The 26,639-nt window shown below is 37.2% G+C and overlaps 2 protein-coding genes across 6 annotated transcripts in view; both read right to left on the reverse strand.

The window, feature by feature from the left end:
* Positions 1–5,757: 5,757 nt before the first annotated feature.
* LOC122147275 (cytochrome c oxidase assembly protein COX16 homolog, mitochondrial-like) lies at positions 5,758–10,962 on the reverse strand. Its single transcript, XM_042769307.1, has 4 exons — positions 10,768–10,962; positions 10,168–10,245; positions 9,933–10,001; positions 5,758–6,547 (listed from the first exon to the last, which is right to left on the reverse strand). Exons 1-4 carry the CDS (start codon positions 10,828–10,830, stop codon positions 6,443–6,445), a joined length of 315 nt encoding a protein of 104 aa, XP_042625241.1. The 5' UTR covers positions 10,831–10,962; the 3' UTR covers positions 5,758–6,442.
* Positions 10,963–11,957: 995 nt separating this feature from the next.
* LOC109092183 (alpha-actinin-1) overlaps positions 11,958–26,639 on the reverse strand; it is a 28,869-nt gene continuing 14,187 nt past the window's right edge. Inside the window, exons 4-22 of one of the 5 annotated variants that reach the window (XM_042769292.1) lie at positions 26,270–26,356; positions 25,488–25,575; positions 25,270–25,348; positions 25,102–25,183; positions 23,739–23,824; positions 20,926–21,018; positions 20,160–20,390; positions 19,908–20,055; positions 19,681–19,831; positions 19,160–19,268; positions 18,847–18,987; positions 17,073–17,255; positions 16,763–16,897; positions 15,909–16,088; positions 15,676–15,822; positions 14,388–14,468; positions 14,123–14,188; positions 12,799–12,957; positions 11,958–12,714 (exon numbers count right to left, since the gene is read on the reverse strand). In XM_042769292.1, the coding sequence (XP_042625226.1) occupies positions 12,556–12,714; positions 12,799–12,957; positions 14,123–14,188; positions 14,388–14,468; positions 15,676–15,822; positions 15,909–16,088; positions 16,763–16,897; positions 17,073–17,255; positions 18,847–18,987; positions 19,160–19,268; positions 19,681–19,831; positions 19,908–20,055; positions 20,160–20,390; positions 20,926–21,018; positions 23,739–23,824; positions 25,102–25,183; positions 25,270–25,348; positions 25,488–25,575; positions 26,270–26,356 (2,405 nt within the window). In that variant the 3' untranslated portion in view covers positions 11,958–12,555. Of the gene's footprint in view, positions 12,715–12,798; positions 12,958–14,122; positions 14,189–14,387; positions 14,469–15,675; positions 15,823–15,908; positions 16,089–16,762; positions 16,898–17,072; positions 17,256–18,846; positions 18,988–19,159; positions 19,269–19,680; positions 19,832–19,907; positions 20,056–20,159; positions 20,391–20,925; positions 21,019–23,162; positions 23,249–23,738; positions 23,825–25,101; positions 25,184–25,269; positions 25,349–25,487; positions 25,576–26,269; positions 26,357–26,639 lie in introns of all 5 variants that reach the window. The other 4 variants (XM_042769291.1, XM_042769289.1, XM_042769290.1 and 1 more) reach the window with 4 other exon arrangements.

Here is a 26,639-nt window from a genome sequence, read left to right on the forward strand (position 1 = left end):
ATGATTTTTATACTGTACAAACTGTATTTTCTATCCCCTACACTCACAGAAAACTTTCTGCTATTTTAGATTTTTTTTTTACTTCATTCTGTATGATGTCCCCACAAGGTCAAATATTACTGGTATTACTTGTTGGGATATTTGGTCTCAATGTAGTAATACCAGGTACACACACACACACACACTCATACACTACAGGCTTGCGGCAAGGCTTAAGGCTTATAGATAAATAAGTTGGACAATCAGTGCTTTAGAAGTGGAAATACATTAGAACCAAGGAATGAAAATAGTTAACATGAGACATTTTTCCATAACTTTCATAATGTGTTATCACTGTTTATGAAAACTACAGCTAAATCTAAAGGAAAACATTCATAAACTGAAATGAAAATAACATATACAGAATATAACTAGAAAATAACTGAAACTTATAAGGAAATTAATACTTTTATTGAGTAAGAAGGCCATTAAATTGCTGTTCTTTTGAACTGTCTATTCATCAAGAATTCATTCATCAAAAAATGCATCATGGTTTCTACATAATATTGAGCAGCACAACTGTTTTCAGCACTGATAATGAGAAATGTTGCTTGAGCTTCAAATCAGCATATTTCAGAAGAATTTCTGAAGGATCGTGACACCGTAGACTGGAGTAATGACTGCTGAAAAGTCAGCTTTGCAATCACAGGAATACCATTTTAAAATACATAAGAATACAAAAAAAAAGTTATTTAAAATTGTAATGTGTATTTGTGACGTAACATCACCACAGTATTGTATATCTGTGTAGTGATGCCACAGAGTAAAGGGACAGAGTAAGTCTGTGCTCTGTGCGTAAATGCCCAGATGGCTTGTTAGTGCCAGTATATTTGTGTGTGCAAACACGATTGGCAGAGCTGAAACGTGTGTGTGCTGAAGTATGAATGAATCTGAGATTGTGTGTCTACGAGATAATGCATTCATGTGTGTGCTGTGCCGTAGTTCTGCCAGTGAGTGTGTATGTGTGTGTATTTTCTGCCTGAACAGTCCCTCTGCTGCAGAGCATCAGGATATTTATAGAACACAGAATTATGACAAAGAAAAACAATAAGATATTCATATAAAGCATCACATGCATGAAGAGGATTATCAGTCAGTACTGGTGCAGTGCGAATATAATTTAGTTGGATATAATAGTTTTTGTGTGTGTTATACTGATGTTATCTGTTTCAGTGTGGACGTGTGTGTCACACTAATTATGTGTTACGAGCTCTAAAAGATAATTACAAAACTAAGAGTTCATGTGGGTGTTTGTTCTACAAGGGGAAAAAGGAGTTTTTCTCTAAACATTGCCAATTTCACAGCAGAGACCCTTGTGTAACCTTTACACACGCGCGCACACACACACACACACACACCTTTCTGTCCTCTCTTCCATGTGATTTGCTAGCCCAGGAAGTATATGGTAAATATTGAATTTGATTTCTTCTTTTCTTAGTGCTGCAATTAAAAATTTATGTCGTTTTCTTGCAGTTTGTGATGAAAAATTAAAGCACACGTGTAAGAGAGTCTCAAACCACAGTCTGGGAACATGACTACACACTTACAAATATGAAACGCTTAAATACACACACACACACACACACACACACACACACACTCGTTTTAAACCCCAAACCCTAATTATTAAGTATTACCCTTAACTTCTGAATCATCTGTGTAATAAACAGACTTTAGTCAAACTTGGTATTAATGTCAGCAATAATTGAGCACCATTTTTGTTTTTGTAAATCTTGTTTAAAAAAAATCACAATTAGTATACAAACATGTACAAGAAGATTAATAGCAGTTATATATATATATATATATATATATATATATATATATATATATATATATATATATATATATATATATATATATACATACATACATACATGCACACATACACACACACACTCAAAGCCATATTGGTCCATATTGACATGATAGCATCACACAGTTGCTGCAGATTTGTCGGCTGCACATTCATGATGCGAATCTCCCGTTCCACCACATCCCAAAGCTGCTCTATTGGATTGAGATCTGGTGACTGTGGAGACCATTTGAGTAAAGTGAACTCATTGTCATGTTCAAGAAACCATTCTGAGATGATTTGAGCTTTGTGACATGTTGCATTATCCTGCTGGAAGTAGCCATCAGAGGATGGGTACACTCTAGTCATAAAGGGATGGACATGGTCAGCAACAATACTCAGGTAGGCTGTGGCGTTTAAACGATGCTCAATTAGTACTAAGGGGCCCAAAGTGGGGCAAGAAAATACCCCCCACACCATTACACCACCACCAGCAGCCTGAACCGTTGAGACAAGGCAGGATGGATCCATGCTTTCATGTTCTTTACGCCAAATTCTGACCCTAATGTCGCAGCAGAAATCGAGACTCATCAGATCAGGCAATGTTTTTTCAATCTTCTATTTTCCAATTTTGGTGAGCCCGTGTGAATTGTAGCCTCTGTTTCCTGTTCTTAGCTGACAGGAGCAACACCCAGTGTGGTCTTCTGCTGCTGTAGCCCATCTGCTTCAGGGTTCGACAGGGTTGTGCATTCAGAGGTGGTATTCTGCATAGCTTGGTTGTAACAAGTGGTTATTTGAGTTACTGTTGCCTTTCTATCATCTCTAACCAGTCTGCCCATTCTCCTCTGACCTCTACCACACAACTGCCACTCACTGGATATTTTCTCTTTTTCGGACCATTCTCTGTAAACCCTAGAGATGGTTGTGTGTGAAAATCCCAGTAGATCAGCAGTTTTTGAAGTTTGGGATTGGGATTGGGATTTAAAATGTAATTTATTTCTGTGATGGCAAAGCTGAATTTTCAGCAGCCATTACTCCAGTCTTCAGTGTCACATGATCCTTCAGAAATCATTTTAATATGCTGATTTACTGCCCAAGAAACACTTATTATTTTCAGCGTTGAAATCAGTTTTGCTGCTTAATATTTTTGTGGAAACTGTGATGCATTTTTTTTTCATAATTCTTTGATAAATAGAAAGTTCCAAAGAACAGCATTTATTTGAAATAGAAATCTTCTTTTGTAAGAATATAAAAGTCTTTCCTGTCACTTTTAATAAATTTAATGCATTCTTGCTGAATAAAAGTATTCTTTTCTTACTAAATAAAATCTTACTGACCCCAAACATACATATGGCTTCAGGGGATGTTAATTCAGTATAATTTATTATAATCTATTAGAAAAGGAACATTGGGCCCTATTAGAAGAGAAGAGAGCACTACGTCTCCTCTGTGATGAGGCTCTGCAGGTGAGATCTGAGCCAAATGTACTGAGCCATATTTACAGCTTTGTGCATTGCAAAAGCTGCTGGATTGGCTTCCTGTGGGAACTGATTCATTTGTGCCACCATCATTCAAGTCACAAAGCTCCCACTGACCTTTGACTTCTGGATTGGTCCAATTTTGAAGGACACTGGAAGGAGGAGATACTTTGTGGCTGCTTACAAAGCTCTGGGTCTCAGAAATCAAAATTAAAATTCAAAGATACAGACATTGACAACAACCAACAAAGTGGTATGGAATTGAATGAAATGTCCAAAATGCAAAAGAGACCATTCACAAAGAACGTGGCTTACTTTGAAAAAAGTGAGATGCAGGCAGTGGAATGAGGAACAAGACAGGTCTCGAGACGCATTTATTAAAAGTTGAAGTTCTTGTAACTTGAGAGCCACAACGCTGCGTCATGTGCAGGATGCTGCAAAAGACGTGAGTGCAAAGGTCAAAGATGTTTGTCAAGTGTGTGCTTACATAGAATTTTTTTTTTTTTTTTTTTAAAGTAGCACAGTGGAATGGAAAAAACACGTTCTGTGTGAACGCCCCCTTAGTGGTGTTTACTATACTACCCAACTCACACTAGCAACCACAAAGGTTACAGAATATTCCCTCAGAATTTAGGGAAGAGAGGAATCTGTGGAGCAGGGATTTACACTGTACATGTACATGACAATGCCTAAGCTAGATTTCTAAAACACTGTTCATGATTTAATCTGCAAAACTAATCTTAGAAGCACACACACACATACACAAAAGCCCACAAGGCAACATCATACATTTAAACATTTGCAGGCCCATTTTGTTCCTCTGCAGCAGTGAAATTGGAATGAATTAGGCTGAAATATTAATCTCTACAATTATATATAAAAAATAAAGATGTTTCCTAACATCAATAAAGCTTTCAACCAGCATCAAATTAATATCCCTTAGAGTATTCGCTGTTATAAAAGTACTTCTTTACTACAGCAACACTTGTCATAAATGAATTAGTCTGTTTTTGTCCACCTTACCTGATCAGCCAAAACATCTCAAAAGTTTACTGAAACATACTACAGCCTTTCCCTGTCAACATTGTTTTGACTTGAACTGGACACATGAGTGGCTTTAATGCCCCCTGAGGATATCTGGACTCCTGAAGTCAGATTTGTTGATATGTTCCCTTCGGCCCCTGAGGATCATTCCCACTTGAGCAATTAAAGTGACGGAGCACATGATATGACACTGCTGGAATTTCCAGCAGGAGAGTGACGAGGGGAAAGAGGGAAAGTCAGCAGGGGCTTGTTAAATTTGCCTTGGAACAAAGCTTCACATTACACAGATGAGTCAGTGCTGGCGTTAACATTAGCCTGAGAGCAGCAGCCCGTGCCCGGATCCTGTCGGAAATACACGTGCACTCCAGGACTGAATCAAGACCGTGCTGCTTCACAGTTGGATGCAATGTACACCAAAGATGCAACCTTTTAAAAATCACCATAGGTGTAGCATTGATCAAAGCAGCAGGAGGTGATATTCTACCCAGATATTAGTGCTTGCTGTGTAGCATCCCACTGATGCATTTATGGATGATGATGTGCAGGCTGCACCGTACAATAGATAACGATGATGATCAGCATGAAAATCACCACAATAACCACAAAATGAGCACAGACACAGTCAACTGAAAAGTTTTGGGTCTAAAGGCAAGCTTATCACAATAAATTATAATATGAATCTCAAATACGGCTCAACAATAAGGATGACTGGCTGGCCTGGGGCCAGAGAGAGAGATTTTTGGGTCAGCTGAGAGAACAGCGGTTGACAGTCACTGGTCCTTTCGGGCTAGTTGTGCAATGCCACCGAAAATCTTGCATTCATTGATCTTAGACATCCATTTTTATGCCTTGCAAACTTAAACATTTGGTTTTCTGAGATGTATTCTACATTTTTGTTTTAAATTCTGATGATCTGTCACCAAGATAATGTAAAAAAAAAGACTTGATAGTCTTACTGAAAGAATCAGTAAAAATGTGTTGTAAACTACAAAGTTGTTTAACATCAAACTTATTGCTTTTTATTAAATAAAGAATACTTTTTGTAAAAAAAAAATTTGTAAAGAAAACTAAATTAAATGAATTATAAAATATAAAAATGCATTGCTAAAAATAATTCACATTTTTTATTAGTCTAAAATGGGAGGTCCATGGTATTGAATCCTGTAAAATATCTCTCAGCGTCTAAACCTACAATATATGACTATTAACATAAATACTGTTAAAATTGAAAGAGTCCTTTCCATACCACTTGTAGCACCAAACTGAACTGTAAAAATAAGCAAGTTTCCAAACCTGTTTTCTCGCAAATTAATGTGAAATGAAACTGGTAAACAACTTCAAGAGGTAAATGGGCCACGACTGAGACATGGAGATAGATTCATTCATTCAAATACATGGGGATTCACATTTACAACAGACTTTAATGGACTAAAAACACAGTAGCAATGCACAAGGTGGCCCATTTACATGTTCATGTTTCTCTGATGTTGGTTAATGGAGCACATGGCTTGCAAGTGATTGTTTTAAAGTCTATTTACAAAAATGAAGACATAAATACATTATGGTTTTAAATTACAATTGTCCTGTAAAATAATCAAATGAATATTTGATAATTAAAGCTGTAATTTTTTTTCTTTTTACAAGGTACAATACTACCATTTATGTCTTAAATTTTTAACTGTGTCAAATGTTAAAATCTCCAGAAAACGGGTGAAATTATGTCATTTATGCCTACTGCCTACACAGTGCCATTCACCCAGCATGTGCACAGGCTCCATTGGTTCTGTTTGCACCACTGAAAGAACAAGGGGTTTTACTCACTCAAATACACCACTGGGTCTTGAGTTATGCATTACTTTGTGAATGCAAACTGACATGGTAACACAGACAGAATAAGGGTTACAACCTTACTGATTCTATTAAAAAAAGTGAGAGCATCAAAAACACTGGACAGAGAGATCATCTAGATATAATAACATATGATGTTCTAATTTATTATATGGTGACAAGACAACCATACACTGCACTGTTTTTATGAGAGCCTTACATCTTTGGACCAGCAGTGGGAGTTTAAGGTTTCAGAGATCTATGTGCTTTTATTGAGTTGAGCTTGCTGCTGCTCCTTTGAATCCTCCCAGGGACGTGGGCCACGAATGTTCTTCCATCCATCCAAGTCCAAATCCTTCAATTTCTATAGAAACAAAAGATTACATTATATTAAATTAATCTTTTTTCAAAGCCACGAATCAAATGCGCAATCAAGCACACACAGCAATTTAATGGCAAATGCCAGTTCTCAAAAGCTACACAGAAATTCATAGAAAATGGATTGAACGACTAGTCAAGTTGTTGCTAATTTAATAAATGGCCTGAATGCTATGGCACATACACTAATGTTCAAAAATGTTGTTGAAAAAAAAAAGTTACCAAATCTGCATTTTTTTTTATCATAAACACAGTAAAAATAGTTGTGTTATGAAATATTATTACAAATTAAAATAACTAATTAATTGAATGTGGTTCAATATTTGTGTGGAAACCATGATAGCTTTTTTTTAGGATTCTTTGATGACTGCAAGTTGAAAAGAAATCTTTTGTAATGTTATAAATGTCTTTGCTGTTACTTTTGATCAACTTGAATTAAATTTTCATGACCCCAAACAGTAGTGTACTGTTACCAAAAATGAGTCAGCTAGAGCAGGGCGTTTATTTGTTTTATGATTCATGGTGGGTCAGTGTAAGATCTAAAATAAAACAATTAGGATGAAGCATGACCGAGTTAAAGTGCCCCTATTATGGGTAATGAAAGGTTTTGGGAGTCCCCAACAACAGGCTGACATGCATGCAAGGTCAAAAACACTTTCATTGTCTTATAATATGCATTTATTTTTACCTTATTTGCTCAACAATTCCCAAACGATTCGTTTAAAGTGGTCATATGATGCGATTTCAAATTCTCCTTTCTCTTTGGAGTGTTACAAGCTCTTGGTGAATAAAGAAGATCTGTGAAGTTGCAAAGACTAAAGTCTCAAACACAAAGAGATATTCTTTATAAAAGTTGAGACTTGTCCACGCCCCCCTGAAATGGCTCGTTCTAACACACCCCACATCTCTACATCAGTATGTGGGAAGATTTGCATAACGCCAACCAAATGTTCACGCAAAGAAAGAAGGCGTAACTTTGATTCTCGTTGTAGTGTTGCTGCTGCCGCTGCCATGTCGTATAGACGCTGTGTGTTTCACTGTGAAAGTGAAACTACTTTGTTTGGCCTGCCAAAAGAGGACGATATTCATTTCCTCATGCCTGGAGCTGATCCGTGCTGGTCGCTGAGGAAATACATCAACTTTGTACTGTAAATCGCCGAATCTGCTTTCACCGTGGACGAAGCGGAGTCCAGCCCCGGGTCGTCACATGTGGTTTCCGCACGCACAAGGTACGCTTCTTTGTAGAATCCGCCTCAAGCCGCCCGCGGCTCACTCTAGGTTGTGGTGTGTGACACTGTTTCGTTGAGAAAAAACTACTTTGTTTAGCCTTCCAAAAGATGACACGACTGGAAATCAGGTTTATATCACGTTTATAATGGGTTTTATGTTCATGTCTCGTCGCTCCAGCCGGACAAGGCATCACGATATGTTAAGAGGCATAACATTTCCGTCACACGCTTGAGGCATTCGGCCAATCACAACGCGCTGTATAGCTGGCCAATCACAGCACACCTTTCTTTACAGAGCGATGAGCCTTCGATGCCTTTCAGAAGGCGGGGCATAGAGGAGAAACAATAATGTACAGTATGTGGAAAATAAGTTTTTTTTTTTTTTTTTTACCTTAAACCACATGAACAATTTCATTACACCAAATACACAAAATAATGTTTCTTTTAGCAGCATCATATGACCCCTTTAACGAATAATTTTTCCAAACCCCTCCTTTGCGTGATGCTAATCTGCGGTGATTGGTCCATTTCATCCTGTGCTGCTTTGTGTACAGCGTTACCGGGGAAACAGCTATTTTTACTGCTCCAAAAGCGGCACCTAGGGGCAAATAATGAATTTGTATTTTCATTCAAATCAACGCGAAGAGATCAACAACTGGGCGGGCAATATGCTAATATTTCATGCTGAAGTCAACATGAAACGGCTTGGGATTCGTTTAAATAACGACTCGTTTCAATGATTCAGAGTCGACTCTTTCATTTAACTCTTTCCCCGCCGTTGACGAGTTTTTACGGCTTTCCGTGTTTTCACTGCAATACACTCGGGGTCGCTATTACACATCTTCTGAACGAATACAACACCTCCCGAACAAAAACACACGTGAACAGGACGGAGAAACAAGCGTTCTCTCATGTAAACAGATGCATATTACAAATAATGCGACGCGACCATCAGCAATAGACAGCATATAAATGAAAACTGCATAATGTTACGGAGTGAAATTATGATCCAGGAAGTGATATATGGCTGTGCATGCTTTGGAGGTGTTGATGGAAGCGATTTACTGGATTTATGCTTTGATAATCATACTGAATATTGTCCAGATATAGTTTTTTATAAAAAATTTGTTAAAAAAATCTCATCTTTTTGCTCAAAATTATAAAATTTTATGAAACCTACTTGTATTCAAGTGTTGATGAAAAAGAATGCTTTAAGCTAGAATAAAACTTTTTTTTTTAAGTATAGGCTTTGATCTTAATTTTGGTGCATTACATATTCAAATAGCAAAATATACTGTAGGCCATCAAATTTTAGTGAAAATCATCAAAATCGCTGGCGGTGGCTGGCAACCTTTTTCAAAAATGCTGGCGGGTAAAGAGTTAACAGTTACAACTTTATACACAGTGCACGTTCAGATGTAAAACTTTGCAGTATGTTTTCATTCACTTAGAGCTGTGTTACCCACTGCATGAAAGGTAATTTTCAAAAATCCATAATAGGGGCACTTTAATATTTATCATTTAATGAACAGCTGTAAAGTGGTTTATAATGACTACATCTCCCTGGTTCCACTTGAGGGCACTCTTCTACTACTATCCGGCAGCAGAAGGTCAGATTTAATGGCATTGCAAATTCTTATAATGGCAGTAAGGCTAAAAATAAAGTTTTTAAAGTCAAAGAGAATCACCACTGCAGTATAATGACGGTCTGTTTTTGCTGTGCTGTGGACAGCCGCAAACACCCACAGCCCGAAACGGAGATGCTAAATGAACCATTTGCCATCCAGTGCACTTAGTTAAGACTAAACAGCTAACTAGACACTTTCCGTCCAAAATAACTTACAGCACGTTAATTACAGGGTCAGTCAGTCTCCCTGGAGAAACCTAGTGTTACGTGTCCTGCTTGACAAACTGCGATTATAGTTCCTGAGTCCCCCCGTGTCAGGTCCAAAACTGCACTGACTGCATTTAACAAGCCAGATGCTTAACAATTAGGCTACCACAACCTCACTAGCGAGTAAATGTAACTTCCAATCCACAGCAAAACAGCAGATGGCTCTATAAAACATTAGTACACACACACACACAGACAGAGAGAGAGAGAGAGATCCTCCATCTATTCATCACTCATTCTCTCATTACCTCGTACTCTTCCTGAAGGATGGCTGACTGTTTTTTATTGTTCACCCGTGCTTCCAGTGCAGGGTCCAGCTAAAACAAACACGCACAAAAGAAAAAAAAAAGATAAGAAATAAATTATGATCATGTTTTATTGTAAAGCATAAATGTGTTCTGGCTGAAGTTCTGTCAGTGTCACTTGGCCTGTACATGAAAAGATTATATGATGTTATATTTTAGTCTATTGAGTTTTACATACCTTCTTTTTTAGCTTCTGTGCATCATATCTAATCTGAGTGAACTCTCTCAATCCAAAGGACCCTCCCACAACCAGCAGCCAAACAAACATTATATCAGCAGAAATATCAGCACTGGGGTCTCATTATGAGCATGAGATTTTACAAAAGCAGAAAGCTGACAACAGTGTGTAACATAGAAAAAGAGAACTTGCAAAATATATTGCACATTGAAAAATTGTGATATCATCAATATCAACAATAATAATAATAATAATAATAATAAAACAAACAATGCGTGTCAAAATCTAGAACTGAATTATCTGAGAATATATTCTTTCTTGTCACTCTATCCTATATTTGTATTTATTTTGTCATTGTTCAGGCATCAATGACTTGATTTACATAATATCTTAATTTTACTGCGTAAAAAAACGTACAAAAACCTTCATTAAATTTTACTAATATTGGACAAAAATTGCATCACACTTAATTTTCAAAATTAACAGTTGACCGTCAATTAAACAACAGTTAGATTATTAATATTATTTAAACCAGGATTTCGGTCTACTTATTGCTAAGGCGTGTGTTACACAACTTTTTAAATCGAAACCAGCGCTCACCAGCATCGGGATCCCATATTTCAGTGTCCTGTTCTTTTGGAGTTTACGAACTTGACTCCACATGTTTACATCAAGTATGTCATTCTACAATTTCACATTATTCAGAATAAAGTCAGTCAGACATAATTCAACATGGCTAACCGGGCGCCGCCATGTAAACCCACAATCCCCGCAGCGACATCGTACAGCCTCATATTGCGTCCGTGTAAAACTGAGAAATGAGTCACTAGTTCCACTTTAGATATTAAATTACTGTTTGTGCGAATTGCAACTGAAAGCACATTTCCAGGGTTAGTTTAGTTAAATTATAAATGAGCAAATAGATCTCTTAACTTTATATTAGAAACTCTAGACTAGAGCATGAAAATCAATTTAACTAGATCTTTGTCATAGAAATCAAATGTCTAAATAAATTTAGCAAGGACCTTAAAACCAGAAAACATAAAAAAAAAAAACTCAAGAAATCACAGCAAGAGTTCTGTGGCTTTCAGGCCAGCTAAGATGGAAAACATGCTGTCACAATCAAAGCAGTTGAAATAAATAAATCATCTTTTCCTTTTCTTAGAAAATTAAATTGTTTTCATGGTGTTTGTTAGTATGTAACAGGTCAAAGAACACAAAGCCAATATAGCACATCAATATCTCTAATCAATGTATTTTATCAACAGCCAAATTAAATAAATTTGGTACATTATCTGAAAATATAGTATGTCTTACATGTTCTTCTACACTTTCATGTTTCTTTAGGAAATATACAGCAAATGTTATTTAAATATTCATAATTTGAGTGAATAAAATGAATAAATGTGTTGTAAGCATAATGTTCTTATTTTTTTTCCTTCCTTTCTACATAAAAAAAAAATCATTATCTTGAGTTAACAGAACACATTTCTCCTTCACACAAGCGATTAAAAACACAAACACACAACTGTGATTGTTTCTTTATTTAAATTTTCATAATTTTTAAAGTTTTTTTAATAAGGTGAAGAAAAATACCTTTTTTTGTTCTGTATAATAAAATATGTTAACTTTATTCCTTTATGAAGAGGAAAAAACAAACAAACAAAATAAGAAGTAAAAATACAGAAAACGTTCCTCCTGGGAGGGAGCTTTTCAATGTTGCACTTGGAAGCAGAAAGGGGAAGATCTGTTCATGAAGCCTGACTCACCGTCACAAGAAAACGTTCAAAAACAGTCTCATCAACAAGCATTTACTCTATGTAAAAAAGCGGATCAATCGTAGCACAAGGTCATGCAGTATCACCTGGGTCAGGGGTCGCAATGATGACATGATGCTGCCTACCACATGCTTTACGAATAGTATATTTGTAACCGTTTGTTGCATATTGTACATTTACATAGAGATAAGAGTATCAGGATTTCCTGTCCTGGTTCCTATTCTCTCCTTCAATGTGAAAAACTCATAATTACGACTTCAGTAGGAAGTAGGATCTTCTGACAAGCATGTGAAGGCAGCATCTTTGAGACGATCCCCAAGACAGGCAAGACAGGCTTCATGAACACAGTTAGAGAAAGAACAGGATAATGTATATGACACACAGGAAGGACCTGGGCTGATAGGAGGATACAAAAATGACCGAATGTCATTGAGTGGTGCTGATGGAAGCTGCTCTGGTGGGCTGATCTGGGACCAGCTTGCTCTGCTTGTTGGTGCTAGATCAGCACTGAAGAGCCACTTTTACTCTCATAGTGCACAAGCTATGTGTGTGTGTGTATGAATATGCGTATTTGTGTGTTTGTATCAGAAGCAGGTTGACGGTTGACGGTTCAGAGGTCACTCTCCCCGTAGAGGGCGGTGGAGAAGGACATGTAGTCAAGAGCTCCCGGGACAGCGTCAGGGCCGGTGTAAGGCGTCATGCGGGCGATGCAGTACTCAGCCTGGTCAGGGGGGAGCTCACGCCTCAGCTCATCCACCAGGATATAGTTCTGCATGAGGAGAGAGTTCTTCATTTAGTTATTCATTTAGACACTGTAACACTGGGAAGTGATTTTTGGATTGTGTATAGGTACCTTGTCTCCAGCAAGGACTTTAAAGGATGCCATGACCTGATCAGCAGTGTCCGTGTCGGCCGTCTCGCGAGACATAAAGTCAATGAAGGCCTGGAATGTGACCACTCCCAGTCTGTTAGGATCCACAATGCTCATGATGCGGGAAAATTCAGCCTCTCCCTACAGAACAGAGAAACGCTTCTTAAAAATCACTATGAAAAAAAATATGAAAGAGTGTTCCTCAGTGGGTTAGCGTTGCTGATGATATTGTTGTTGTTGTTGTTTTTTTTCCAGGAATACTTAAGAAAATTTCTCAGGTAATAACCGCATTAGTGTTGTTACTGTTAACTAAAACTAATGCTTAAACTATTACAAAATCATTTGCGGTAATTGAAATAAAGCAGAGGTAAAATAAAATATAAATATTCAATGAAAAACTTAAACTTAAAAAAAAAATGAAAATTAGAAATATTGCCTTGGCAACTAAATGAAGTAACAAGAAAACAATATATAAAAATAAAGAAATAAAATGAAAATGGAAAAATATTAGCTAATTTAAAACATTAATAAATATTTTAACAATATAAATTATACTAAAATAACACTGAACCACAAAGACCAGACTAATCTAGAGTTCAGGAAATCTGTCCTAAACCACATAACTCCGCCTTACCAAATATTACATTGAGATTCTAACTTTCTGCTTTTTATCCACTTTATTTTTCAATGTGGAGGTCAACTATTTCCTGTGAACCTGTGAGACTTCCGATTTATTAGCTGCTGTAGATAAATAACTAGAATAACAACGTGCAGTAATCGGTAAAACTATTTGTGCAACAAACCAGTGTGTCTATGATTAGGCAAATCAATTTAAATAATATGAAAACCTACACCAGTTTGCTCCATCTGTTTTTTGTACAGCTAAAATAACTGGAAGTGACTGAAACCAGAAGACTTGCATACTCAAGTAAAAATTGGCTGCACCATATCTTACATTCAAAATATGATGGACAACCAATGCTGATTATAAATCTCTTTTTCCAGGTTATATACCATGTAGTAGATTTACTATAACTTACTGTAACTTGACTATAATCCATGGACTTTTAACAGTTAATGCTACTTTTTCCAGAAATACTTACTAAAACAATAACCCACATAGATATATCCCCACAAAATCTGTCATGTTGATACCTCATGATGATCATAAATCTCTTTGGGATTATATCAGTTTATCCATAGATTCAGATTACTGTATATGAGTTACCAGTTTATTATCCATGGGGACTACAACTCTCAGTTGAACCTGATTACAACCCATGGAGATCTGAACTCTCTGCTTTACCATATTATAACCCATGGAGATGAGGCAGGCTCTGAAGTCTTCTGCATCCATCATGCCTGTTTTCTTCTACAGGAACCCACCAGGGACAAACAGAACCAGGTAGTAGTGGAGATAAAGATGAAGGTATAGGTGAAGGAAGTCATTTTAGAGGAAGGTTTGAGGGAAAATGAGACAAGAGTGAAAGGAGAAAGGAAAAGGAAAAACAAAACAAAAAAAGAGTGTGGTTAATGATTGAACTCCCTGACTGGTGTTGGTGTGTGTGTACCTGTGCGTCGTTCCCGATATCGAAGCCCAGACTGATAAGGCAGGCTTTGAACTCCTCAGCGCCCAGTCTGCCCGAGTGGTCCTGGGTGTCAGAGCCGTGGGCAGCGTGGACATGCAGCGCACACATGGGAGGGGTGGGGGAATGTCATGCAGACATGTGGAGGGGTGGAAGAGAGTCCATGCAGAAGTGAAAAACAAGACAAAAGAAGAGAAAAGTACACAAACGTTAGGACAAACTGTGCAGTACTGTGCCGTGAGTGAGGGCAGAGAGTGACTGTGAGGACAGATCTGCTCAAAATCTGGGTCTGTTGTGCTCGGTTAACTATGTTGTGTTGTTTTAACGATTTTAAAGGATTAGTTCACTTCCAGAACGAAAATTTCCTGATAATTTACTCACCCCCATGTCATCCAATAAGTTCATGTCTTTCGTCAGTCGAAAAGAAATGAAGGTTTTTGAGGAAAACATTCCAGGATTTTTCTCCATATAATGGACTTCAATGGTGGCCAATGGGCTGAAGGTCAAATTGCAGTTTCAATGCAGCTTTGAAGAGCTATACACAACCCCAGCTGAGGAATAAGGGTCTTATCTAGTGAAACGATTAGTTGTTTTCTTAAAAAAAGAAACCTTAATTTCATTGCGACTGAAGACAAAAAGAGATGGGGCTGAGTGAATTATGAGGAATTTTTTTGTTCTGGAAGTGAACTAATCCTTTAAGGTGTCTTGGGTGGCAATGTGTGTGGTTTTTGTGCAGCGTTGGGTTTCAGTATGGTAGCCTGTAATCTGGGACTTGTGTGGGTGACATATACCATAATTTCACTCTATGCAAATCAGGTCAATTATACAAACACATTGTTATGAAAGTAAAAACATGCAATTTTGACTGTTATAAGTCAATACTGATTGGAATACTGATTCAATGTTTCTATCGTTCATCAGCTAGAAAAAAAGTAATTGTGAAAATGATTCAAACGATATTATTCCTCTGTGCCGTTACTGTTAAGCTGTAATGTGGACTCTGCTATTCTTTTACATGTAGAACAATTTTTAAATCTACATCTTTATCGTTCTCTGTGCGAATGGGCCTTTAAACTTTGAAATTTGCCCAAGGTACTGCACAAAATGTCGCAGCAGCCAATCACAAAATTAAAAAAAATTAAATGTTTTTAACAAAAATTCATGCAATTCTCTTGTTCCCACCCAAATGTAGTCACAGAGTAACGGTCTCAGAAGTCCTACTGCTCTTAATGATGTTAAACTGTGGTGTTGAACTGCACGGTGTGATACTGACTCTATCGAAGTGGTTGAACGAGGCTCTGAACTCATTCATTTGGTCCTGGCTGATGCCTTTGGCGTCACGGGTCAGAATCTGGTTCTCGATCTCGTTGATGGTGCGAGCGATGGTGGTGAGGAGCTGCTCCCAACCTACACGGATGTGCTAGAGGAAGAAAAGAGACATCAGGAACATACCAATGCACCAGGGGGTTTGCAATCAAGCATTTGAGATTTTATGTGTGTATATACCTCCATGGTGTAGTTAGTGTGTTTGTTGTCAAATATAAGTGCTTCCTGTATTAGCTGATGGTCTCCCTCTAGCTGGTCGATCTTTGGTTTGTAGTTTACAATGCTCTTCTCATACTGCCGAAGGTGGGTCAGCTGATCCTCCAGGGTCCCGTGCATCTCAATAGAGATTCGGCCAATTTCCTAAGTACATTAAAAAATAAGAGACCAAACCACAGTCCTTCCTGAATCTTTGCCCCAAGGTTTTTCCTCCAGCCACCCAAATGGTTTTCAGAGCTAATTTAGCAGTATCTGATGCATTTTGTCCTCTAAGATGATTGTAAACATACGACAAATTTTAATGCGGGCAAGTACAAAGTAGGGCTAGTTAAAATATATGCCTAGTAATATTTTAACTAGCCCTATTTATGTAAGGTTATATTTTTTGTTGTTTAAATTCCCATAGCATTTTTTTTTTAGAAAGTCCTGTGTCTACTTTGCTTCAAATGATTAGTTGACCTATAATATATACTTTTTACCAAAAACATATATTAAACATTAATATTTCAGGATTCTTTGAACAGTATTTATTTAATTTACTGAAGCTATTTGTGACATGAATGTCTTTACTGTCACTTTTGTTCAATTTAATGCATGCTTGCTGAATAAAAGTATTCATTTCCTTCCAAAAAAAAAAAAATCCTACTGACCTCAAACTTTTAAACGGTGTTGAATGTAAATCAAACAAATTTGCTTGTGTCATCATGTATGTAAGCTAATCACCAAAGACATTTTTGACATCTTTTTTTTCACAGAAGTTATCTGAAGTACCATAAGAGAATGTAGTTAATTTTCTGTTAGTTGAGCTCATGTCCCACCTGCATCTTGGTCTGGATCCAGGGCCCAATGACATTTGCCTGATTAGCAAACTGTCTGCGCAGTCTCTCATTATTCTGCTGACGAGCGTGTTCTTCTATCAGGGCCTGATCTCTCTGGGGTACTAACTGTCTCACCTAAGAGGAGAAACAAAAAGGAAGATTGGGAGAAAGCAGTGTGGAGGTGAATTTAAGCACCTCTCATTGTACACATTTTCTTAAATAATAATATATACATATATATAACATGTCATATATTTGTCTGAAAACTCTGATTCCCTTCTGTTTGTCCTGCACAAGTTTATTTTCTGACCTTATCCCATTTGGCATTGATCTCCTGAGAGTTGATGGTGGTGTAGGGGTTGGTGCCAGCCATGTTGACGTGGTATGTCTGCACAATTTTAGCAATTTCATTATGGATGCCCAAGATGGCCTGACGTTCCTTATCTGCCTCGGGCAGTGTGGCTTTAAACTGCTCATGGGCTGTGCTGAGTCCCTGATACACACACACACACACACACACACAACCAAACACACACACACACCAACAAAAAAAGAGGTGCTATAACTTTCCAAAACAATCCCCCTCTGCAACTTTTCAGTTTTCTCTCTTATATCAACTTTTATGTGAAATGCACCAGAACACTTCACAGTCACATTTGAAATCCACTAAATGGATAGATGCATGGATGGACGGATGGACACAAAGATAAAATAATTCTGTGTTGTCCCTCCCTTTTTAACTTTTCTGGATTTAATTTTAATGGTTTAATTAAATTTTAATAAATAAAAAGAATGTCTACTCAACTGAACTCATAAAACTAACAATTCAATTATTTATTAAAAATGTAACAATAATAGTCCTACGAAATATGTATTCTTTTTTCAGAAATTCTGTGTTTCCTGTTTTAATTTTTCTGGATTCTGTGTTTTATGATTTAATACACATTTACTATCAAAAACAGTAGTCAAATGAATGCATAAAACTAATTAATCTTTTAACCCCTTAACTGTCACCGTCCCACCTGTGGGACGCTTGGCACTCTTTTTTTTGTTGTCCTTTTTCTTTATAAAATCTTTTAGTAATCATCATAAATTAATATATCATTTGAAAGCTTAGAACCCCAAGATTCATCCTGTGAAAACCATTTTGAAATCGGACATTGCGTTACCATGGAAATGGTACTTTAAAATCTTATGGCGGTCTCCTCCCCCTTAGTGGGCAGTGTCAAGTGTCATATTACAAAGTTGCATTACGGTCTTTTAGAATCAAAACTTTTTATAATCTTGGCAACAAACATATCATTGGAAAGGTCTGAGTCTCAGGATTCCATATTTGGTGGTTATTTTGAGTATTGAAGTAAAATTGACAAGAGAAATCTAGGAAAAAAAATTATTAAACATAATTCAAAGTAGTTTTGATGGCCCCCAGTGGCTGTTTGTGGTATGACGCCCTAAATAAAATCTCACAGAAACCTCAATTTTTTTCATATCAACTTCAAATTTGGAACATAACTTATTTAGACACAAGGCTTTAATTTTATACCAATTTTAGAGTAAAACCTGTTATGTAAAATATTTATAATAAATAAAATATAATAAAAATAATATAGCACATTTTATTTACAGTACATTTAAACTTCTATAACTTTTTGATAATTTAATTTTTTGAAAAAATTCCACTTTTGCCAAAATCTGCTAATTTTCTTCTTTAAAAAAGAGACCAATCTTAGGTCTATATTCCAAAGTGTTCATAAAATACAACAATTTAAGTTTGGATAGTGCACTTTAATGCCTATTTTAAAAAATGGGGGGTGACAGTTAAGGGGTTAAAATGTATTAAAATAACATCTGAATACTTCCTTTAATTTCTTGGTAAACAAAGTGCTACACAACAGAGGTTTACAGTTTCAATTAAAACATGGACAAAAATGTATATTGTGTGATATTCCTTAAAAAATATTTAATAAATGGTATTTTCATAGGGCCCAAATGAAGGAAAACAAAGGTGAAGACAGATAGATATTGCATAAATAAATGAAAAGGTAGATGAATAAATGGATGGATGAAAGATGGATGTATAATACCTGTATCTCCTCAATGGTGTGGACGATAAAAGTGTCCTGCAGGTCTTCCATGGCTCCCTCCATCCAGTTGTTAAAGGGTGCCGCCCTTTTGGCAAACTCCAGGTACAGCTGATCAATCGTTTCCAACAGTTTCTCGGTCCTCTGAGGAAAGAGATAGAGCCAAGACACACATATGAGTACACTGCACTTACAGCACAAAATCACACACACACACTGAATCATGGTACGTCATCAAAGAAGCAACACTGCCCTTTCCTGCGGGTCAGAATAGAAAGAATTAATTCCATATGGGTGTATGATAAATGTGTTTTACCTGCAAGGCCTCGCTGCGTTTCTGAGTTAAAACCCCCAGTGAGTCCCACTGATCACAGATCCGCTGACAGCGAGCATTTACACTGGGAGAGTCATAGTACTCCAACTCACTAGAGAGAGAGAATGAGAGTGAAACTATTAAACTACTTCACCAAAATATTACAGAATATGTGAGCTACAGATGAAATGTGACATGAAGTGACATACAGCCAAGTATGGTGACCCATACTCAGAATTCGTGCTCTGTATTTAACCCATCCAAATTGCACACACACAGCAGTGAACACACACACAGCGTGAACACACACTTGGAGCAGTGGGCAGCCATTTATGCTGCGGCACCCGGGGAGCAGTTGGGGGTTCGGTGCCTTGCTCAAGGGCACCTCAGTCGTGGTATTGCTGCCCGAGACTCAAACCCACAACCTTATGGTTAGGAGTCAAACTCTGTTCTGTTCTGTTCCAGACCAAAACATTTAAACTTGAAGCAGCATGAAGCAGCGTCTGGGTCAGATGTTTACTCACTTGAGCTCCTGTGCGATGGCAGCGATCTGTTCCACTCTGTCCTGATGAGCTGCAAGGTCACTCTCAAATGCCTCGTGCTTCTTCAGCAAAGCTTTGATGTCCGAGAGGGATGCGGTCTCATAGTCTTTCTGCTGCAGCATCTCCTCCTTACCTACAGGGAGCAGCAAAGATCAGCCATACCATAGAGAGGAATTCAATTCTTATAAACAAATAAAAAGAAGTGTTACCGTCAGTCCAGGCCTCATGGATGGCGGCTTTCTGGCGGAATTTCTCTGCAAGATGGTCGAGTCTCTCCAGTCTGCGAATCTCATTCAGTAACCACTCTTCATAACCCTTCTCTGCTCCCTCAAGACTTCCCCAAGCATTGGAGATATCCTACACACATAGACGATTAATTGAACATCACCAATCCAATTAAGAGAGTTGAATGCTCTGAATCCTGGGGAGATACTTAGTTTGTAAGTGTGATAGGTTCTCACCGAGACCATCTTCCCCTCTGAGGGCATGAACGCAGGCCGGTTGCTGAGGCGGAGTTTGGTCTGCAGTGTGTTGAAGTTGATCTCCAGTTGACATTTCTCCTGAACTTTAGGCGGTTTGTGAAGTCGTCGGTAGTCCCGGAAATCCTCCAACTTCTGCTGCATGGCCTGCATGGTGTTCTCTGGAACACGGTTCTCCAACCACGGGATTGTTCTGCGAATCCACTCCAGAAGCTGAAGAGAGCAAGTGACAGACAGAAAAAAATAGGGAGAAACGACAAAAACAGGGAGCAGAAAAAAAAGTTAGGAGCAGACAGAATGAGATAAAGGAGGTAGAGAGAGAAAAAGAGAAAGTTTTAAATATGGTATATATTGATTTTTTTTTATTATTATGAATTAAACATAGGGTTCACATATTTTTTTATTTATACAATTATTGTAGAATTATTTAATTTGGAGGTTCCTCTCACAAATAGCGATTTGTTAAATATTTTAAAGCTGAGCATTACTAAAATAATTTTGAGTATAAAAATTTCCATGATCTTTTTGAGATTTTCTTAATTTCAATAGATCTGCATGGTCTGGAAAGCAGAATTTAAAATGCCTATGTTTTCAGTAAACGTGCTCAATGTTAGCTGAGTTTCGATAACTGAAACGTCTCGTTGGCCCTAAATGAGCACAGGTTGAGACATCAGGAAGAGAGAGGCGAGGAGATGAGAGGAGAGAAGGGTGGGAGTGAACAGGAGAGTACATGAATGATTGTGCTCACATCACTGGCCAGTTTCTCATAGTCTTCCATCAGTTGCTCGTTCTCCTGATTGACAGCCAGGACTTTGCAGATCCGATTGGCTGCTGTCTCGGCCTGAAGGGGTAAAGGACAGAGTGAATCTGCTTCTTTTTCTGTGGAAACCACATCAGCGCCATGGCAACGCTGTTAAGGTTCTGTGTGTTTATGTGTGTTGAGGTGCTCAAGTCACTTTATTACCGTTACCAAAAACAATCAAATGCTACATCAATATCATATAACCCTTTGTGTGTATTTTTGGAGGGGAAGTTGGAGGTAAGGAAGTGAGTTGCAAGTCTAAAAGCCAGAAAGGAAGAGGAGAAAACAGTGATAAGCTCAGTTGAGAACTGTCAGTGAAAGATAGAGTTCAGGCAATGGTTTTATGATCATTTTATGAATGCTAATCTAAAATGTTGCTTATGTTGGCACAAAATGATTATCAATAGTGGATCAAGAAGTTATACTTTTTTACTGGAAAAGCTGCAGTGAAAAACATTAACAGCATTTATTTGATGAAGATTTGAAATTTCTTTTGAATAGTGCAAACATGCAACTTTTTCATTTAAAAAAATCAATGAAAACATGAACTGCATACACTTTCAGTTTCCATTGTTCAGTAAAAAAAAAAAAAAAATAAAATTAAAAACCAACATTTTTGTTACTAGGCTTACAGTATTATTTTTGTACGTTGTGTTTAAAATAAAAATATCACAAACACAAATGATAGAAAATAATATTTAAATTTAAATCGATTATGATTAAAATCCAAAAATTAATCAAATAAAAAAGTGATATTGCTTTGTACAGATAATACTGAACTGGCCCTCACAATACTGTCATCATCAACTCATCCTCATGACACTCAAAACCCAACTTTTGATTTAATAGGGTTTTTTTTTAATTCTGTGGAAAACAAATAGTCTGTGACTGTCAACAAAACAATACAAATAGTCTCTTTTCTAATTAAATTAGCTAGTTTGATCAAGATACAGTTACTGGACCACGATGACACTGAGTTATTTAGAAAAATCCTAATATTGCACACCACAATCGTACATGGTAGTGGATGTGAGTGTGTCAGAGGAAGAGAACTGTCTGGTGGGTTTAAAGTCAGACTCATGCCTTATAAGATCAGACAGGATCGGTGTGTGCAGAGAACACACACCCAGCATGCAGAAAAGTATTTATCGAGGGATGTTAGTCATCAGCTCAGAAACACACACAGAGCTGAGTAAACCCAGCTGGATGTGATGAATCAGCACAATGAAGTAGTAACTTTTACACTGTAAGTAAGAAACATGCTTTCACTAACTTAACTATTACTTTCTAAAGGGATATGGAATGGAGTCAATTATAAACAATAAAAGTCATTTGAGTAGGAATGACCCGACTGTCCTAGTGAAGCCTGCTGCTGAATTTTAGTTGGACATGATCGTCAACATGTATTTTGATATGTAAAGAAGTTGATGGTTTCTGTACCAGAGCCCTGTGTGTACATACAGATGTGTGGAGAAACAGAGCTAGGCGTGTTATGTAACACTACAGCAGAGTTGCCACGGAAACAGCCAAAACTGACACAAAACCCAGAAAAGAAAGAAAGAAATATCACAGCTAAACTAGAAATGAGTAAGAAATCGCTATGAGGTTTCAGAGCAGACAGGCTGTGACCCGTCAGAGACATCATCAAAAGAGCAGGTGCGATCTTGACCTGTAAGTGACATCATTCAAGACCGACCTTACCACAATTTCCCTTGTGAAAAAGAAGCATGCTTAATTATATTTAATGCAAACACCAAATCTTAAAAGTATTTTATTAACTGTACTTACAGATAGCAATATACTTAACTCCTACTTAAAGTACTGAATGTATATCTTTGCATCAAACTGCATTTAATATGAATCTAAACTGAAAATCATTTTCATTTGATTGCAAATAACATGCAATTAAGTGTCTGAAAACATTACATTCAGTTTACACTTAAGATTTTTCTTCTTAAAGTATATTATTTCCGTAATAAGTACTCTTTTTAAAAGTATGCTAAAATATCCCTCTTTTTCAAAAAGGAGTTCAGGTTAGTGAAGAACACATCTCTTACATTTCGGCTTTAGCAATGTTATTTGGGGTTCTGATGAAAGCAGAGATCTGATTGGCTGTCTAGGTTTGACTGGGTTTGTGATGTGGAAGCTTGTGTCCTGATTGGCTGATGTCAGTCTGCGCTCACCTTCTGTTTGCCTGAGAAGGCGTGGTAGTAACATGACACATACGTCATGATGGCCTTTTCATCGGGACGCAACGTACTAACGATATCTGCCCAGGGAAAGAGGGAGCAGGAACAGAGAGAGAAAAGGAGGTGGAGAGGAAAGGAAGAAAAAAGCACAGAGTAAAAGACTGCATAGACACAAAGGCAAACGGGGCACAGTTCTACAGCAATGATACAAGGCATGAAGAGATCTCCAGGAAGTCTCATTGATGCCAGGAAGTTTAAGTATCTTTTAGGAGACTGGAGTGGAGACACACTCATGCCTTCATCACAAGACTTCCTTTCCTTCATGCAACAGGTGGAGAGATTCATGCAACTGTAGGAGAAGCATGAGCCCTGAGGGGCGGAGCTTAGCACTGCAAAGAGTCAGAGAGAGGCAGACTGTTAGGAGAGTAGTCACAGTAACAGGAAACCATGACAACCAGTAATCACTGCTACTCTTGGTCACAAAACCCAGTGAGCAGAAACGGAGTGAGGGGAGGGACATATTGGGTAAGTGTAGAAGTTCAGTGCATTGGGGGGGGTGCCCTACGATACCTTCTGCGCCCCAGAGAAGGCATGGTAGAAGCTAGAAACGTAGGTCATGATGGCCTTCTCATCGGGACGGGCTGTACCAACAATATCTGCAGAGAAAGAAGGGGGTGATATTAAAGTAATGAGAGAATAAATTAATAATCAGAGCATATCACACACACTTCAGAGGCCCATCTGAGATGACTTCCTGTGTAAAAAAAAAAAAAGAGTTATTAATGTGAATGTATATGAAACTATTATAATCAACCTAAAATTAAACTAATCATCAAAATGTTTGAACAAGGTTTGACTTTCCTGAAGGAAACACGTTGACCAACAAATGCTTTTGAGCAACAAAAGAATAGTTTTAAAGTTTTAGTTAAGTTTAAGTTTTTGGTTTTTGTATAAATAAAATGTTCCTGTATAGCCACTTGACACTTTTCTTCTTTTGTTATAAGTGTTCAGAAGCAAATTATGTTGGTTTAAATGTCACCAAGGCAACATTATCTAACTTGTGCAGATACGCAATAGCTGTATCATCTCCAGCTTTCATACAAATTAAAAATCTAATTACATTTTTAAAAAGAAAATATAACATTTATTGATATATTTTAACAAACTTAATAAATAAACAAATATTAAGATTACATATATATTGACATAAAATATGAATCATTATAAATCTTTCTGGGTCTGATTATTTTTTGTGTTGGGGCCAGTAAAAATGTGAATTTATGTATTGTTTTCTATCCATGTGAACTAAAAAACAAAACAAAAAAAACAATGTTGACACTGTCTTTACCATGTAAAGTGGCTTTATAAAGTTGCAAGAAAGAAAAGACAGTTCAGTATGCAAACAGATGTAAGAACGAAGACCTCAATTCATTATGCAAATATTATGAAAACATCATTGCCATCTTGCATGCTAAACATTCTATGAATGTAATAAATGAAAGATTTTATTACTTCAATGTCAATGTTTATAACTTTAATTTGTTGTAAAAAAAAGCTATGAACAGATAGCACACCTAAGGATTATATTTTCTGTAAAACAAAGTTTAAATGCAGACTGTACATCAAGTGATTTGGGCTGAATTCATTGCAGATGCTTAATACTTAGGATTGAAAAATGTTTGAGGAACATGGATCCAGTGCAACACTGCAACAATCTCATCACTGAACATCACAGCCTATTATCCTAAAAATCCCTTTGAACAGGCTATGTTAAGGAAACATCCACAATTACGCCTGCAGTGACGGGGTGAAATTCAGCCTATACACATACCTGCGGTCCTCCTACAGCTCTATATTTAGACAGAGGACAGAGGTCTAACCTAGTTTCACAGTGAAGTGGAACAGGAAGAAACCTGTCCTCTACATGTCTCACCTTCTGCATCCAGCATCTTAGGGATGTCCAGGTACTTTTCAGCGACGTCAAAGGCGGTGTTCAGATTAGTCATTGGGTCGTCCTGAGTGAACAAACATCAAACCATGGGTCATGGTCTTTCATACTGCTGCTCTCTATATATTGTTAGAGGTTCTGGTAATGCCTCACCTTGCGCAGTTTACCGTAATCAATGAGCTCTGGACGATGTCTGTGAATGAGTGCACAGAAGCCCAATCCATCCTTCCAACTGACAGGAAGAGAGACAGAAAGAGAAATGTAATATATGACGATGCAGCTCAGCGTTCAGTTGCAGTATCTCTGTCAGTCTTGCTCTTTTCCCATCATTCACCCTGCTTCTCTCTAAGCATCATTTCCTGTCTGCTCACCTGATGTGGAAATTCTGAATGTTGACGTTTTTGTAGGGAGCTGTTTTCCTCTGGCACCACAGCAGCAGGCCTTCTTTAGCTGAGGTCTCTGCACACACACATACACGTTTACTTCGCTATCTAAATGGGGACATTACATAGACTCATATTGTTTTTATATACAGATAGTTATACACTTTTTAACCTAAACCCACCTCTACGTCTAACCCTACCCCTCACAGAAAACTTTCTGCATTTTTACAATTTCAAAAAAACTTTGTTTACTTTATTTTTATACCAGTTTTACAAATGAGGACGTCCCCAAATGGAGTTTTTTTGGCAATTTTGTCAGGTTTTGCTCATTTTTGGGTACAAATTTACCCCCAAAATATGGTTAAGTAGGTACACAAGCACTCATATGTAATCTCAAATGTAATCTCAGGAGTGGAAAGATAACATTGTCATTTAAATGACTCACAAATTTCTTACATTACATTTGTATTAAACAATAAATATTTAGAAATCCAAAAGAACGGAACTGTATTTAACAAAATTATGCTAATATAGTCATTCTGTTCACTCTCATTATATTTAATACACACAAATGAACTGCCTACTGCCTTTTTTCTAATGCAAGATCTAATGCATCACTTATAAACTAAAAAGTGTGTGTGTGTTTGTGTGATATTAATATATATATTTACATTTATTCATTTAGCAGAAGCTTTTTATCAAAAGCGACTTACAGTGCATTCAGGCTATACATTTTTTTACCAGTATGTGTGTTCCCTGTGTATATATACCCTCCACTGAGATGTCCTGGATGGCGAAGCGGAGGATAATGGTCCAGATCATCCCCAGAGTCATCTTAGCGTTCCCATCAACAATCTCTGAGCAGAACAAACACATGCACACCAGCATCACATTTACTGTAACAGCTCAACAATGAGATCATTTTACAAACTAAAGCCATATCTGAATCAGAAAGCATCTAAACTTTTGTTATACTTTCAAAACAAAATTGCTGAAAATGTGGCCAAAAGGTCTGTTTTGGAGACATTCTCAAATGGACAAATGGTTAATAAATGCTAAATAATGCATTCACTTCTAAATGTGTCAAAAGTTTTTTTTTTAATTTAGTTTTTATTTTTTTTCACATAGATGTGAATGGGA

This window comes from Cyprinus carpio, chromosome A13 (genome assembly GCF_018340385.1).
Source record: "Cyprinus carpio isolate SPL01 chromosome A13, ASM1834038v1, whole genome shotgun sequence".
Classification (NCBI taxonomy): Eukaryota; Metazoa; Chordata; class Actinopteri; order Cypriniformes; family Cyprinidae; genus Cyprinus; species Cyprinus carpio.

What these genes read in the sequence shown, in the direction of transcription:
- LOC122147275 (XM_042769307.1), bottom strand. Translation starts at nt 10,830, where the DNA reads ATGTGGAGTCAAGTTCGTAAACTCCAAAAGAACAGGACACTGAAATAT. An exon ending in AATATGGGATCCCGATGCTG is followed by an intron (nt 10,246 to 10,767) that starts GTGAGCGCTGGT and finishes ATGTTTGTTTGG; the next exon opens with CTGCTGGTTGTGGGAGGGTC. An exon ending in CACAGAAGCTAAAAAAGAAG is followed by an intron (nt 10,002 to 10,167) that starts GTATGTAAAACT and finishes TGTTTGTTTTAG; the next exon opens with CTGGACCCTGCACTGGAAGC.